Source organism: Triticum dicoccoides, chromosome 6B (assembly GCF_002162155.2).
Source record: "Triticum dicoccoides isolate Atlit2015 ecotype Zavitan chromosome 6B, WEW_v2.0, whole genome shotgun sequence".
NCBI classification, from domain to species: domain Eukaryota; kingdom Viridiplantae; phylum Streptophyta; class Magnoliopsida; order Poales; family Poaceae; genus Triticum; species Triticum dicoccoides.
The window spans coordinates 217,632,821-217,649,043 of NC_041391.1; the positions used below are offsets into that span (position 1 = coordinate 217,632,821).

General features: G+C 39.5%; 1 protein-coding gene across 1 annotated transcript; it reads left to right on the plus strand.

Annotated features, from left to right (window-relative positions):
• The first annotated feature begins 857 nt into the window (after positions 1-857).
• On the plus strand, positions 858-15,439 carry LOC119320352 (calcium-transporting ATPase 5, plasma membrane-type-like). The gene is made up of 35 exons (XM_037594463.1): positions 858-1,103; positions 1,235-1,482; positions 3,431-3,547; positions 3,637-3,694; positions 3,892-3,983; positions 4,069-4,200; positions 4,281-4,370; positions 4,576-4,645; positions 5,089-5,159; positions 5,248-5,331; positions 5,424-5,501; positions 5,579-5,650; positions 5,878-5,961; positions 6,067-6,149; positions 6,438-6,546; positions 6,625-6,680; positions 6,757-6,799; positions 6,870-6,953; positions 7,048-7,185; positions 8,235-8,300; positions 8,379-8,477; positions 9,325-9,435; positions 9,502-9,669; positions 9,801-9,860; positions 10,113-10,274; positions 11,212-11,328; positions 11,479-11,577; positions 11,660-11,797; positions 12,384-12,484; positions 13,300-13,345; positions 13,436-13,570; positions 13,999-14,106; positions 14,196-14,287; positions 14,465-14,559; positions 14,921-15,439. Exons 2-35 carry the CDS (start codon positions 1,288-1,290, stop codon positions 14,947-14,949), a joined length of 3,282 nt encoding a protein of 1,093 aa, XP_037450360.1. The 5' UTR covers positions 858-1,103; positions 1,235-1,287; the 3' UTR covers positions 14,950-15,439.
• The last annotated feature ends 784 nt before the right edge of the window (positions 15,440-16,223 follow it).

The following is a 16,223-nucleotide window of genomic DNA, read 5'->3' on the forward strand; positions in this document are numbered from 1 at the left end:
TGATTTGTTACTGTCTGCCGGTGTGTGTGTACACCGGTGTTAAAAGACGGAGCCGAGAGAGCACCATTGGATGCCGGACGTGTCAGAGTTGAGAAGTGAAGCCATCAACGACATGTTTTTTTCGGTGACAACATTGGAACGAGATCTCTTCGGACTTAGGTCTTGTTTGGGTCATGATGTGAAGCGACCCTCAATGCGTTATCAGGATTAGATGGAAGGTCTGCTTTGACGATGACGTCGATTTGCCCAGAACGTGGTGGCAATTCGAGAGAGACATCGAGAGAAAGAAGATGTGTTGTTGTATTAGAACTAGCGCCTCGCACAAATCAGTTGTGTTTAAAAAAGAACTAAAATAATACTCCCTATGCCCCAAAAAGCTTGTGTTCGATTTGTTTAGGTAAGCTTTTGTGGGACGGAGGGAGTATGCTATAGGAAAATCCTATTGCTATCCTTTGTTCTGGTCTCATCTCCTGAAAAAGTTCAAAATCATGACCGGGTGAACTTATATAGTCTAACGAATACCTAAACAGAACGCTCACACGATAGTATCACAGCTTAAGCACAAATGTGTTAACCATCTGATCCACCGATGAAGGAGTACAAGTGTACAACAATCTACACACAAAAAAAATCTACATTATTTTTGAAATACCAGTACAATATACAGCGATTTGCTTTTTGTGCTGCACATACCGGGTGGAGGCAGCGAGCTGGCTTTCGTATCACAAGAGACAGTCCTGTTCGCTCAACTTTAGCTATAGAAAGACGCGTTTTCAGTTGAAGTTCGGATCCGCCCATCAATCCGTTGCCCTCAGCCCACGCAACAGAAAGCGAAAAGGAAGGAAGCCGGAAGAAATCCGAGTGCGTGAAGCGGGAAAAAGGCAAGGAGGAAGGAAGCAACGCGGAAGCGGCAGACAAACGAAACCAGGCCAAGCGCAGCGCCCCCCCCAAATTCGCCCGCCGCACACTCGCTCGCTTCGTTTCCTCCGCCGCACGGCTTCTCCGCTGCCCCCTACCCCCGCCCCTCGCCTCGCCGCCGCGACGGCCCGCTCCACCTCCTCCACCGCCTAGTCTCTCCCGCGTGCGGCGGCGCCCGCCTCGAGGTGGTGTCCACACTGCCGGATACATTCGCTTGGTTTTTTTTGGGGGGCTTGGGGCTTGGAATTTGATTTGCGCTTCGTTTTCGGGTTTTTGGTCTCTCCTGACGCGGTGCTGATGTTGAATGTGCGTGCAGATCGGGGGCGCGGCGGCCGCGTGTGGTGTCATCTCTCCTGAGGAAGCGGCGCGATGCCGGCCGGGGGCGTCGGCGTGCAGGCGCCCGAGGCGTCGCCGGGGCGCTACGTGCGGCGGGTCGACGAGGTGCCGCCCGACGACGACGGCTGCGACGGCGTCTTCGGGGTCGACGTGCGGGGACCCGGGGACAACGACCCCTTCGACATCCCCGCCAAACGCGCGCCCGTCGAGCGGCTACGGCGGTGGAGGGTGAGTCGCCATTCCCTACTCAACTTGCTGCATTGAGCCCGACTTGCTGGGGGCTGCAGGGTGCTTTGGTTGGCGGCCATGCTTGCCACCGCAATGCGGTTTCGTTTCGTGTAGATTGTCTTTTTTTAGACGGGTTTAGAGTGTCTCGTTTATTTTTGGTTGGTGTTGCCACCCAAATATGTTGGTGCCTGGTCTGGTGGAGCATATGTTGTCGAACTTATCCATCGCTACCGACTAGTTCCATTTTATTTATGCAATTGTAGACAACTTGAGTAGTCCCCAAAACTGCTGGTGAAAAGCTCCAGAATGGTTGGAGGAAGGATCGTGGACCTCACTTTAGGAAAAATGCTAGAGAAATGGTCATATCCCCCAAAGTCGATGAGGCTTTGGTGTTTTTCTATCACAGTGGGTTGCTGCATCCACAACCTAGGGATTGGTGAGATGATTAAATGAATTAGTTGTTTTAAGCTTAAATGTCTGGTGTCCTCTGGCTGCTACTGAGTTTTGAGCGAGACAATGAATTGCAGTGAACCTAGCCATGGACATATACGTCTGTTATCATGCCATCATCTCTTGGTTGATGAGTTGGAATAATCTCGTAGGGGCAATAAGAACTCTTTATGTTACTCGGCCATGTACTGAGTGTGCTGATCGGTACACATAATATGAGGTAACGTTTCAATTTATTAAAGCATGGATAGTTGGACAGAATGAAGGGATGAGGTGTAGCGGAGAGTGATGATGGACTTGCTTAGTTCTCGGCTTGCCCTTGAAAGCAGAAATAATTTGGGATCATTATCGCAGGAAATCCTTTTATTTAGTTGATTGGTTTATTCTGTTGGATGGATTTAACAAGTGGTATAGACAATTCATACTTGGGTGTTGACATCAAGGATGAGTGTTTAGATTCGATACATGATGGGACAGAGAAGATAGAGGAGTTGGCGGAGCAAATTCACCTTAGCGAACCTTTTACTACTTGACCGTCTAAGTCACGTCGCCAGCAGCAAGATATACACATTTTGGTCGTCTAAGGCGAGCTGTTTTGTCTAGGATATATTTCTCCAAGTAGTTGCAAGACTTAATTCACAACATGGTGATTCCAATTCCGATATGTATCCTTATCCAAACTTAAGCCTAACACTCGTCCTAAATTTCATCTGTATCCGAGCCTCTTAACTGGAACGTACTCAAACTTCTGAAGCTACTTCCTGCCTCGCCAAATATTCTAATCTTGTGCTGCAGAAGGAGTGTAAACTCCTCTCCTCTGATATCCACAAGCCCTACTGAGTCTGAAACACATTCTCCCTGTCTCCTTCCAAACCCTCACACGTCCTACTCTTGTCATGCAATTCTACGGCATTGCTGAAAACATATTATGACTGAACTGCATACTAAAAGTTGCATTGAGACAGCCCAAAAGTAATACTCCGATCCAAATTAATTTGACGCAGCTACAACTTTAGTTAGGTTATACTAAAGCTGCCTCAATTAATTTGGAATGGAGGGAGTAGTTGTTTTCTTTTGTTGACTGCAGTTATCTTTTCATTATTTATATTTAGTTCCACCCCTACAGCAGAGCTTGGTAAGTTAACATTATTTGTTCTTTCGTGTGAAATAGAGCTTTTGTTGTGGATGGATCATACGATTCACATAGTATTAAAAGATGGATTGCTCTGAATTCTAGTTCTCCAATTCTACTTTGTTGTTGTATTGTGCATTTTTTTTGTTCATGCATGTTTGCATGCACATGCGCTCGAATTGGAAGTAAAATTCTTTATATGTTCATGCATCATTTAGAATGTTTCTTAGGGCATGTTGGACTTGTGTACTTACGCCAAATTTGCACTATTACTTCTACTAGCGATACGGCACATTCAATCATAACTGTTCTTGTAATCAGTTTATTAACTCTACGCATTACTATTATGGTTTGTTTTATTTGCAGCAAGCTGCACTTGTGCTCAATGCATCTCGGCGATTCAGATATACACTCGACTTGAAAAAGGAGGAAGAAAAAGAACAAATAAGGAGGAAGATTAGGGCTCATGCTCAAGTCATACGGGTATGCGTTCAAGCTTTTGTTTCTGCAGTATATGCGTTTTATCATCACACACTTTTCCTCTTTGATGCTTTAGTTTTGAATTCAATCAGGCTGCACTACTGTTCAAGGAAGCAGGAGAAAAGCAGAATGGTGATACGGAATTACCAGGTAACTGCTGTGGGCTCATTTTGTTGTTGTACACATAAGATGCTGTCGGCGTCTTGGTTACGTTCTCTTATTTTGCCCTGTGAGGATTGTGTCAAGAAATAATCGTGTACTCAGTGGAGTACGATCCTGCACCTTGTCAATAGTTGTTCAAACTGTTATTTATGCTGTTTTATTACTTTGACGTTTCTTGCATGCAGAAATTCTCCCACGGGGGTTTGGAATTGGAGAGGATCAACTTACATCGATAACAAGGGATCATAACTATTCCGCTCTGCAAGAATATGGAGGGGTATGCACCATTCCTACATGCAAATTAGCTAGAATCTTCAACTTCTGGATCATTAGTTAATGCGGTATCCTTCTTTGGCCATTAGGTTAAAGGGCTCACAAATTTACTGAAAACAAACCCAGAGAAGGGGATCCATGGTGATGAAGCAGATTTGTCATGTAGGGCGAATGCTTTTGGGGCTAACAGATATCCTCGCAAGAAAGGAAAAAGCTTCTGGGTAAGTTTCTTTACAGTTTTTAAAGGTATTGCGGTATCAGTGATTAATCCTTCTTACTGTGTTCTGCGTTGTGACAACAGGTTTTTCTCTGGGAGGCCTGCAAGGACTTGACATTGGTTATCCTTATTGTAGCTGCAGCCATTTCTCTTGTATTGGGCATCGCAACAGAGGTGGATTCCTTGTCCACCTAACCTTTTTCTATTTCTTTTGCTTCATATTTTGTCTAAGTGTTGGATAATACCTTAATGGTTGTGTACGTTTCCCCCCTTTTGAGTTATAATTCTGGTTCCATAAACTTCCAACAGAGCATTTCCTTATGGATTAACCCTTTGAACATTATGTTTATTTTGGTTCTAACTTTAAGAATTTCGTTAGGGCATCAAGGAAGGATGGTATGATGGTGCAAGTATAGCATTTGCTGTCTTTCTTGTGATACTTGTTACTGGTATGCTGTTTTCTTTCACACATTCAACCCTTAGGAATTCAATATTTTTAGATATTAAAGATGGATACAATAGTATCATTATTGTACTTTAGCAAGATGGACATAATGGTTTTTGGACTTGAACTTTTCTTAACTTGGGATTCTGTTATAAATTTGGAAGACAAACACTAGACCTTATTTTCTTGGGTTTATTCTTCAGTAGTATGCTTGGGTCCATAGTAGTACATTGTATTTGGAAGATAGAGCAATGTTATTTTGGTTTTGTGCCTCAACTAATATCAAATATGCGCTTCCAGTATATTTTTCTATCGTTTTCTCATGCGCTTCATTTTTTTTAACTTCACTTTCTCTCCTTCTGCTCACTACGCCCATGAAAGGGTGTCCAGTTTGAACAATCCAGTTGTAACTTTCTAAAGACTCCTTTTTTTGTCTTATTGTCTTAGCTGTCAGTGATTACAAACAGTCCCTTCAGTTCCAACACCTCAATGAGGAGAAACAAAATATTCAAGTCGAGGTTGTGAGCTGAACCTAATATAAGCTTTGACTATTTACTTGCTACTTTTGGTCCTCTGATGGCATTGCAATTGTGGTATGGTGACCAGGTTATTAGGGGTGGTAGAAGGATTCAAGTGTCGATCTTTGATATTGTTGTTGGTGATGTAGTAGCTTTAAAAATTGGTGATCAGGTAAGATGCAGTAAACAAATATGGTCTGCATGGCTTATGTTTGCGTTGTTAACATTTCTAATAATATAACAAAATCAAAAACCACCTTTTAGGTTCCAGCAGATGGCATTTTAATTAGTGGCCATTCTCTTGCCATTGATGAATCCAGTATGACCGGGGAAAGCAAAATTGTAAGTTATCCCTTGTTTTTAGACTCCTACCTAGGATCAATTTGCCAATGAGTAGTAAATGTTCGGTCCTGGATTAGGTTTTGAAGGATCAGAAGTCACCTTTTCTAATGGGAGGATGCAAAGTAGCTGATGGTTATGGTACCATGTTGGTGAGTGATCATATCTTGTTATCTCTCTCCATTCTTTTTTGCTTTCTGTTTTGAGAATCACATGTCTACGAACAAAAAGAGGCAATTTGGGCCCATTGACTTATTCATGTCTTTGGATTTGAGTATTCCTTACCTGCGAGCTAGATTAATCAAAGAGGGGAATGGAATTGACTTAATATTACTAAAAATGATTTGATTCCACTTGCAATTGTGCTACTCAAATGCAGGTAACTGCGGTTGGTCTAAACACTGAATGGGGTCTATTAATGGCCAGCATTTCAGAAGATAATAATGAAGAGACACCATTGCAGGTTTTTTCTGTTTATCCTTTTGCTGATGATCTGATTGGAATTCATCTGTGTGCAATGTGAGTTCTGTCATGGTTAATTCACGGCCTTTTCTCTTTTCTGTTTAAGGTGCGGTTGAATGGAGTAGCAACATTCATAGGCATTGTGGGGCTTGTTGTTGCAGCAATGGTCCTTGTAGTCCTCTTTGCAAGGTAAGACTCGTTCATGTAATTCCCCCATTATTTGAACACTGTACTTTCAGTATGATGTATGGTTCGTACAAAGGAAATGAAGTCACAAACGTAAACCTGTAACTCTTATGCCTATCCTATGTGTGTAAGGGCAGTGATCTGTTGCTTTTGTATCCGTTATATATGTACATACTTGAGCTTTTCCTTTGCTCCCAGATACTTTCAGCTTTAGGACATGCTTCTAAACTTTTTTTTTTGTTCCCGTGTATCTTACAGAACGTACTAATAGTTCTTTTTCCTTACTCACAGATATTTTACAGGACATACTACAAACGCAGATGGTACTGTTCAGTTTGTTAAGGGGCGCACAGGTGTGAAATCTACAATATTTGGAGTAATAAAGATACTAACTGTCGCGGTATGTAATGATTTAATATTTGGTGTATCTGAAGCACCTTTTTCTTTTCTAATTCTTACATTGCTAAATGCAATTTAGGTGACTATTGTTGTCGTTGCTGTACCTGAGGGACTACCGCTGGCTGTAACACTAACGTGAGTCAATAGAAGCGAAATTTTTTCTTCATCATTTTGACTTCATTATAGTTTTCTGACCTATATATTTTTTCAGCCTGGCTTATTCAATGCGGAAAATGATGGCAGATAAAGCGCTGGTACATATTTTTGCTGTCTGTTTATTTTGTATTCTGTCTGTGATCACATAAATCTATATGTCAATTTCAGGTGAGGAGGCTTTCAGCTTGTGAAACGATGGGTTCTGCTACAACAATTTGTAGTGACAAGACCGGTACATTAACGCTCAATCAGGTTAGTTATTTTTAGCATCATAATGGATCTTCACTTCATTCTGTACTATCCTTTATATGACCATTTAACTATGTGTGACTTTTTGTTGCTTAAGATGACTGTGGTGCGATCAATAGTTGGGGCGATAGAGCTGCAACCTCAGGCTACTATTGACAAGTTGTCACCTACAGTTACCTCTCTTGTACTTGAAGCAATTGCACAGAATACTTCAGGCAGTGTGTTTGAGCCAGAGGTGATGCCACATGTATCCACTACTCAACGCCTTTTACTGCTGCATTTAAACCGCATACTGATAACATGAACGCTGGTCGCAATCATCTTTGTATTTTTCTGGAAACTTATTTTCCTGCTCTAAGTTTGTCTATTGAAGTAGTACTAGGATTTCGAGGTTGGGATTATTTTCCAAGACGTTCCTCTCTGCTATTCTCAAAAGAGAACAACCTTAATTGCACATTAAATGCACTTTTTTATTTGTGTAGAGGAGTCTGTGTTTATGCTGAAATGTCATCTATTTCATAAAATACGGGGCATTTTCTGCTTTTGGCAATGAGTATCAACTACTCGACACCTTTTACTACTGCACTTAAACAACATACATGATAAAATGAATGCTGGTCACTATCATCTTTGTAATATTTTCTTAAACACATTTTGGCGCTCTGAATTTGGCTGTTGAAGTAGTGTTAGAATTTCAGGTTGGGATTATTCTTACTTTTTTATATGTGTAGAGGAGTCTGTTTATGTTGAAATGTCATCTATTTCATAAAATACGGGGCATTTTCTGCTTTTGGCAATGAGTATCAACTACTCGACACCTTTTACTACTGCACTTAAACAACATACATGATAAAATGAATGCTGGTCACTATCATCTCTGTAATATTTTCTTAAACACATTTTGGCGCTCTGAATTTGGCTGTTGAAGTAGTGTTAGAATTTCAGGTTGGGACTATTCTCTGAGACGTTCTTCTATGTTATTCTCAAAAGAGAGCAGCCTTAATCGAACACTAAATGCATTTTGATAGATGTTGCAGTGGAGGCTGTGCCTATGCCAAAATGACATATATTTCATAAAATACGGGGTATCTTCTGCTTTTGGCAATGAGTATTAGCCGTTAACAGTCAATACTGTCATCATTGCAGTGCCGTTTCTTTAGGGTCCCTGCTATTCTTTGGCCGAAAAAGGCCCCCTTCTATCAATGCTACTAGTTACAGTTGTCCATTTTTCATTTGATGTAATTGATATCCTGTCCTACATCGCCCTGATTCTTGACTCACCAGGATGGTAGCACCGTCGAGGTAACAGGCTCACCAACTGAAAAGGCAATCCTTTCTTGGGGTCTTGAGGTAAGATTTCCTGAGAGTTAAAACTTACTTCCGCTTTGGGTGGCTATATTCTTGCTTATCCAGTTGATGCCTTTTTAGCTTCATATGAAATTTGCCGTGGAGAGATCAAAATCTGCTATCATTCATGTCTCTCCATTCAACTCAGAAAAAAAACGCGGAGGCGTTGCAGTGATTGGGGTAATTTCTTATTTCACTTTCAGCTGTATCTTTAATATTCTAAAAAACTAGTTTATTACTACTTTGTTATAGCATGTTTTTCATTGAATGGTCATATTTGCCCAAAAACGAGTTTTCACTAGATATGTCTACCGCCTGGTCTGCAAAGATGTACTATATTATGGGACGGAGGGAGTACTTTGATAAAGAGGAACTGGTCTTGGGGCTTGACCCTTATATTGCTCCATGGGGCTTAAAGATGATTATGGGCTTAAATGTTTTATTTAGGAGTACTTGACGTTCACATTTCCTTTTGTTTTCTATGCATATCTGATATATCAGTTGAGTTCAGTAGTTCACCATGTCAATCTAGGATGCATGTGTCATTCATATCTTCAGATCATTTGCCTTTTCTCAGCCATCCTCCTTGCCTATTCTCTGTCGGTCTGTAACCTATTGCTATGATTTTGGGACAGCAGAACAAAATAATGGCCACCAGACTGGCAAAATTCTTTGCTCAACACATATCTTTAATTCTAAAATATATCCAAGAATAATTTAGAAGTTCTGTTATGTGCTAATATTCTGCTATGCCTTGCAAGTCAAGAAAGTGGCTCCTGCGGTCTTCATGGTCTAAGTTAACTTGGTCTGTGATATACATATACTTCATCTGATGCTTGGGAGACTTCAATTAATCAACAGTCTGTCACGTGTTCATCTTTGTGTTAAATTTGTTATGATTGTGTTATTAATTTGGTTTAGCTAGAGTGCCATTCTTTTGCATGATTACCAAGTGTTGTTTACTGTTGTGCAGTACATACCTCTACATACTCAACCATATACTGAACTTAGTCATGTGTTTTTTTAGAGAGATTCAGATGTTCATGTGCATTGGAAAGGAGCTGCGGAAATAGTTCTCGCGTTATGTACAAATTGGCTCTATGTAGACGGCTCAACTCATGAAATGACATCTGATAAGGTAAATGACCTACACACCTTTTTTGGATTTAATTCCATAATTCCCTGTCTCAATCTGGTCTTTCAGGCTAATCACTTCAGGAAATACATAGAAGATATGGCGGAGCAAAGTCTTCGTTGTGTTGCTTTTGCTTATAGAAATCTTGATCCGAAGGACATTCCAAGTGAGGAACAAAGAATTAATTGGGAGTTGCCTGATAATGACCTGACTCTTATTGGAATTGTGGGGATGAAGGTACATGGACAAGACATGCAAATCCTGAATTATAATATTGCATATAAGGATGCCGGTTCTTTACCTCTATTTTTGTCATAACTTTTGATAGCCTTTTGGTTTGTAGCTGAGTCATCCATGTTCTTTTGCAGGACCCTTGCCGTCCTGGAGTGAGAGATGCTGTTGAGCTGTGCACCAATTCTGGTGTTAAGGTTTGTGTTTCTAATTCATGTGTTGCCGAGGGACACAAAGAACAGTTAGAAACAGTACAAGTTATATTTGCCTCCAATGATGACTGTATTTGTATGTCCTGTGTAATTTATATATTAACGCTGCATGTAATTATCATTGCTACCTTTAAATTTGTCAACTATTGACACCGTTAAATGTTGGTACAGTAGGAGTGCATTATTGGAGTTCTTGTCATCACTATAAGCTAACTTCTGCAGTTTTTGAATGGATAGGTACGGATGGTAACTGGAGATAATCTGCAGACAGCTAGAGCAATAGCACTTGAGTGTGGAATACTTACTGACCCCCAGGCTTCTGCACCAGTTATAATAGAGGGAAAAGTTTTCCGTGCATACAGTGATGCCGAAAGGGAGGCGGTTGCCGACAAGATATCTGTAAGACCATAACTCGTTTGTGCTTGCCAAAATATTAAATGTGTCCTAAGCTTACCGAGCTAACCTAATGAGATTATTTTGGGTTGACTTATGCTCTAAAAGGTTATTGTCATGCATCTTATCTTGTAACGTATTTGGTTTGGCAAGATGGACCATAAACCTAGGCTGATATATTTGAAATCATGAACATTTAATGAGGATCAATCGCTCTTTATGTCATCTGCTGTTCTGTATAATGCTTCTACCTTCCCATCTGATACTTGCTTTACAAGTATTTGAATGGCAGCTAAAATGGCTGGCTTGCAAATTCTAGTCAAATAACTCTTTGCTTTAGGAATATAGGGAAAGAAGCTGGGAAATACTCCCTCCGTTCCAAAATAGATGACTCAACTTTGTACTCAACTTTGTACTAAAGTGAGTACAAAGTTGAGTCATCTATTTCGGAACGGAGGGTATATATATATAGAACCTTCTAAACATGGAAATTCCATGCAAGATATAGGGAGCACAGTATTGTACTGTTGTCTGCCTTATTCGGTTCTTGTAACTGGTGATGATCACTTGTTTGGTTTGACATATAATTTCCCTTTCTTAGTCATCAAGGCACAAAAATGGTCTCTTATGCCACTTTGTGTAGTATATATCATTATATCTATGTTCCGTGATAGTCTCATGCTTAACTTTTACCTTTGTACAAGTACGAAAAATATTGAACAACTGAATTTGTCTTCCACTAACCTATAGATACGGGAAATATCACGATTTCACTTTGAGCTTGGTAGCTAATTTTGTCACGGCATTTCTGGTGCTCTATTTCATGTGATAGGGCAGATATTCCTCCTCCCGTTTGAGTCCATATGTTATCTTGTCCAATACTTGCTCCTGCTGTTAACACCATAATTTGCTGGTTAGCCTGATTCTCAAAATCGCATTGAAGGTGATGGGAAGATCCTCTCCGAATGATAAGCTTCTTCTTGTAAAAGCACTGAAGAAGAACGGCCATGTTGTGGCTGTTACTGGAGATGGGACAAACGATGCCCCTGCATTGCATGAGGTACGTGCATGAGTTTTTATTTTGAATGGGTAAAAGGACATTGGCTGTTTTTTTTTTTTGAATGGATACAAAGAAAGATTATAAATGTATCGAGTTGAATAGTTGATGCTAGTGTTTCTAATTTCAGTCTCTCATCCCTCCTATTTTCAGGCAGATATTGGTCTTTCTATGGGTATCCAAGGAACAGAAGTAGCTAAAGAGAGCTCAGACATAATTATTCTGGATGATAATTTTGCTTCGGTCGTGAAGGTTAGGCCTGTTTGTAACTTAATGATCTTCTCGTCCACAGTTGATATAGTGTCATTAAGTCTGTTCACATTTAATGTTCTAGGTGGTCCGCTGGGGTCGTTCTGTTTATGCAAATATCCAAAAGTTCATTCAATTCCAGCTTACAGTAAATGTTGCGGCTCTAATAATCAATGTGGTTGCTGCTATTTCCTCGGGCAATGTTCCTCTAAATGCTGTTCAGGTTTGTCACAACATTCTTATTTACATTTCTTAGAATTGTTGCCAGATTAAAATCATTTTCCATATTGATAGTTTCAATGCTAGCCGTGTCTGAATATTCATAGTTAATTGGATCTATATGCCATGTGCTTCTTCCACCACTTATAGTCTATTGAATCATTGTGCCAGCTAATATAGTTAATTAGAGACCGCATTAGAGCAGTGTTAGTCTAATTACTCTCCTTTTTGCTACTATTCTGGACTAAATCCTGCTTGTTGAATGCATAAAATTAACTATATCAACTAAGCGAGAGCTTCACATGGAAATCAAAATTTACATCTGATGGGAAAATTCCATAGTAGTTTATCGAAAGAGTATGCACCAGTGATGGGATATCTGTCGGGATGAGTATATTTTCTGCTGAGAGTAACATCTTGTGAAAATCATCATATTTGTGTCATAAAATGTTGAAGATCAACTATGAAAATAATCTTGCCATGTTCCATTAGGAAACTCTGAATGAATAGAAATGAATTATCAACTTAAAGTATCAAACCTGTATAGTTTTGCTACACCCAGATGTTTACTTGTTCTACTGTTGAGACAGCTTCTCTGGGTTAATCTCATAATGGACACACTCGGTGCACTTGCATTGGCTACTGAACCACCAACGGACCAGCTTATGAAAAGGACACCTGTTGGACGGAGGTATGTGCATTAAGCTTCTATATCTGTATTTCTTGCTGTGCTAACTTTCAGTCTTTTAAAATCATCAACCTATCCTAAGCGCAACTTTGAATCTCATAGTCATAGTCATAGTCATAGTCATAGTTCTCTTCCTCAAATCAAGGTTGTTGAGTACACCATTTATCTTTTTATGAGGGCCCCACAGATTTGAAGAACAGGGAAGTTTGGCCAATAATTACTCCCATAATATATAGGATTAGTGATGCAAAAATGGTACAATCATATAAGCGTATCTAGTAGTATTTATAGAATTTTGTGGTTGCTAAGAATTACTCCAACAATATATTTATGAGGGCCCACAGATTTGAAAAACTGGAATGTTTGGCCAACAATTACTCCAATAATATATAGTAAAAAATGGTACCATTCATATAAGCGTATCTGGAATTTTTTGGTTGCTAATAATATACCGCAAAAGAGACATGAGTCCAGGGACTTCGACAAAGAGAAATAATTTGGTGATTGTTTTTTTTTGGGGTATGTTTATGTTTATTGCCGCAAGGGCTTCTTGATAGTTTATTGCTATTTAATCTTAGTTGATTAATTAAGCCTTATCCTAATCTGTTATTTATACTGTGTGAACCTTCTTGATACTGTGTCATTCAAAATATGCTTGCTGGTGAGAACCAAGAAAAAATGTTACTTATACTCAATGATTCTAAATCGACTTTAAACATGCAAAGCATCCAGTAACAATATTTCATATAATTCTTGATTGGCATTAGTGTTGTGTGTACACTTAAAACAATTCTAACATTAGTGTGCATATCATGCAGAGAACCTCTTGTGACTAATATTATGTGGAGAAACTTGTTCATTCAGGTATTGATCTTTTCAGATGTTGACTGTCAACTAATTATTTTACCGGCACATTTTTGAGTCAGTTACTAAGGTACTCTTGTGCAAGCACAGGCTGTCTATCAAGTGGCTGTTCTTTTGACGCTTAACTTTAGGGGCCGAGATCTTCTGCATTTGACTCGAGATACCCTCGAACACTCCAGTAAAGTGAAAAATTCATTTATATTCAACACATTTGTCCTGTGTCAGGTAACTTCCTGCCTTGTTTAAGCACTTTTACTTTATTCGGAAGCATGTTTCCAGCTTTATGGTTGAGTCTGAATATACTACTTTTCTCTCTGGGCCACAATGCGCATCATCCACAGCTTTACAGTAGCATGTTTCTTTATTATACGGTACAGTAACACGCCTCAGTAGCTCCCACAGCTGGCTTAGAAAGGGTTTAGTTAGATTGGATTTTGATTAGCATCAAGTAATATAGGGATAAGTTCATTTTGTTCAGATTGCCTTCTCCCTATTTGTTCAAGTTTGTTACTGTTCAAACTCTATAAGCAAGTCTTTCTGAAATGTGTAATCCCTGTCTATGGTCTCATCTTTCTCCTAATCCCTTCCATTCAGCATATGCATATACCATCTTGCTGCTTGACAAAACTCCACTCTTTCATTTTCCCCAATAGGTGTTTAACGAGTTCAATGCACGTAAACCAGAAGAGCTGAACATATTTGAAGGAGTTTCAAGAAACCACCTCTTTTTGGCCGTTGTGAGCGTAACCGTTGTGCTGCAGGTAAAATGAGAGAAAACACAAATGTATGAGCGGAAACAGACAACCTTTGAGTATCTAGAATTTCACTTTTGTCCATAATTTATTCTCAGGTGATAATTATTGAGTTCCTTGGGAAATTTACATCAACAGTGAGACTCAGTTGGCAGCTTTGGCTTGTTTCTCTTGCTATTGCTTTTATCAGGTGAGATCCTTGTCCCTGTTATGAACCTACTTGTGTTGTACAGATGAGTAATGCTTTTGAAAATAATTTATTTATCAAAATTTCGTTTCAGTCATTAATTTGTTAGCAGTTTGAATGAACATATCAGAATTTTGATTGTGGCATGCTTGCTTGTGTACCATTTCTGTGTTCATGTAGCTGGCCGCTGGCTCTTGTTGGAAAGTTCATTCCAGTTCCCCAGACCCCATTGAAGAATTTGATCCTGAAGTGTTGGCCAAAAAAGAAGAAGCAAGGTACCCATGGTGTTTCAGTTTTGAAAAATAGCTGCTATATTTTTGTGTGTGAAAATACTTGTTGTATCCGCAACCATTATCCTGTCTGAACCTGTTATCTAGTACTCCCTCCGTTCCCAAATGTAAGTCTTTCTAGAGATTCCAATATGGACTACATACGGAGCAAAATGGGTGAATCTACACGCTAAACTATGTCTATATACATCTGTATGTAGTCCATATTGAAATATCTAAAGACTTATATTTAGGAACGGAGGGAGTAACTGTGTAGAAGCTACATTTTGTTTCCTTTCTGGCCGTTTGTTGAAACATCCATTTTTTCCCTTCTCAATATTAATCACCTCGGTGTCTCAATGCACAGGTGATGAAGGAGCAGCTCCACCGGTGTGATACTGAACGTCTCTCCCAAGTTGCAGAAATCATCAGCTGCCAAATTCCAGTTCTGGTGCATATAGATGCTTGCATAAATTTGAATGCTGATTTCTTCTAACCACGCTAGCTAGCTTTTACCTGACTAAATACTCGGGAGGTTGAAGCCAACACTAGTGAGACGCTTCGTCCTCGCTGACTCGTAAGCTGGATTCTGAAGCCGACCTGAGCTAAAGACCATTTTAGTAGCCTAACAAAGGTCAGGAACTCCGTCGGCTACACTGTACAAATGGTGCAGCATGTCTAGTATGATCTCGCAGTTAGGAAGGTGCCTAGTAAACAAATTTCCTTTTGGATACAATTGATGTGTATATCGTTTCGTCTAGGTTCCCTCTTTTCCTCTAGGATTTTGTTCTAGTGAGTGGTAATGTTTGTGTGGTCGAATCATGAACTTGCATGATGTGCATTAAATTGGTACTGACTTCAGTAAAGCGACCTTCTGTATGCCAAACCTTGTGAACGTTTATGTTTTCCTAAAAATGGTACAAAGCGCACGTGCGATGATTCGGGCTCTCTGCAAAATTCAGAACAAAACAAATTGGAACCGTTAACTAGAATTCTCTTTTTTTCTATTGCAGTAGTGAACTACTCTTAAATGGGTATTATCCCCCCCCCCCCCTCCTTCAATGGCATAATAAAATATTATGGCTTTATGCTTAATTCGTGTATAGGTAAACTTTAGGTCCGAACAACATTATTATCCAAATATCCCTTTTATGTACATATCTCTATGGGGAATCATGCTTTAATTTTTCAAAGTATTAAATTAAATATCTTGAATAAAAAAATGAAATTTGCTCTGATATAGAGTATAACCTGACTATCTTGGCCCAAGTGAAATTATGATAAAAGAAAAGCATGGATATGGGGAGAGGTGGATAACTAGATTGGCATGTACTTAAAAAAGGTACTTACTTTATTTTAGAATTCCACAATGAAATACTGAATTTTCTAGCAACTATACTACTCTGATTTGAAATAAAAAAGAACCCTCAAATTATTTTGAGAAATTATAGTAAGCACGCTATTCTAAATCAAAGTAAAGCAAACTTTCTAGTATATTATATTACGGCTGAGTGCGGCGAATCTGCACCCGGGCTCAGCTGCACCCCCGCTCACGGAAAAAATCAAAACAAATACAAAAAAAATTTAAAAAATTCCAATTTTTTTGTGCGATAGATAATTAGATGCGTGAGGTTCGCTGCAAAAATCAACTCGTTTGGGCATTTGAGCAA

Coding starts and splice junctions, on each gene's coding strand:
- LOC119320352 (XM_037594463.1), top strand. CDS start 1,288: ATGCCGGCCGGGGGCGTCGGCGTGCAGGCGCCCGAGGCGTCGCCGGGG. Junction 3,695..3,891: donor TGGTGATACGGAATTACCAG/GTAACTGCTGTG, acceptor TCTTGCATGCAG/AAATTCTCCCACGGGGGTTT. Junction 5,332..5,423: donor CTTTAAAAATTGGTGATCAG/GTAAGATGCAGT, acceptor ACCACCTTTTAG/GTTCCAGCAGATGGCATTTT.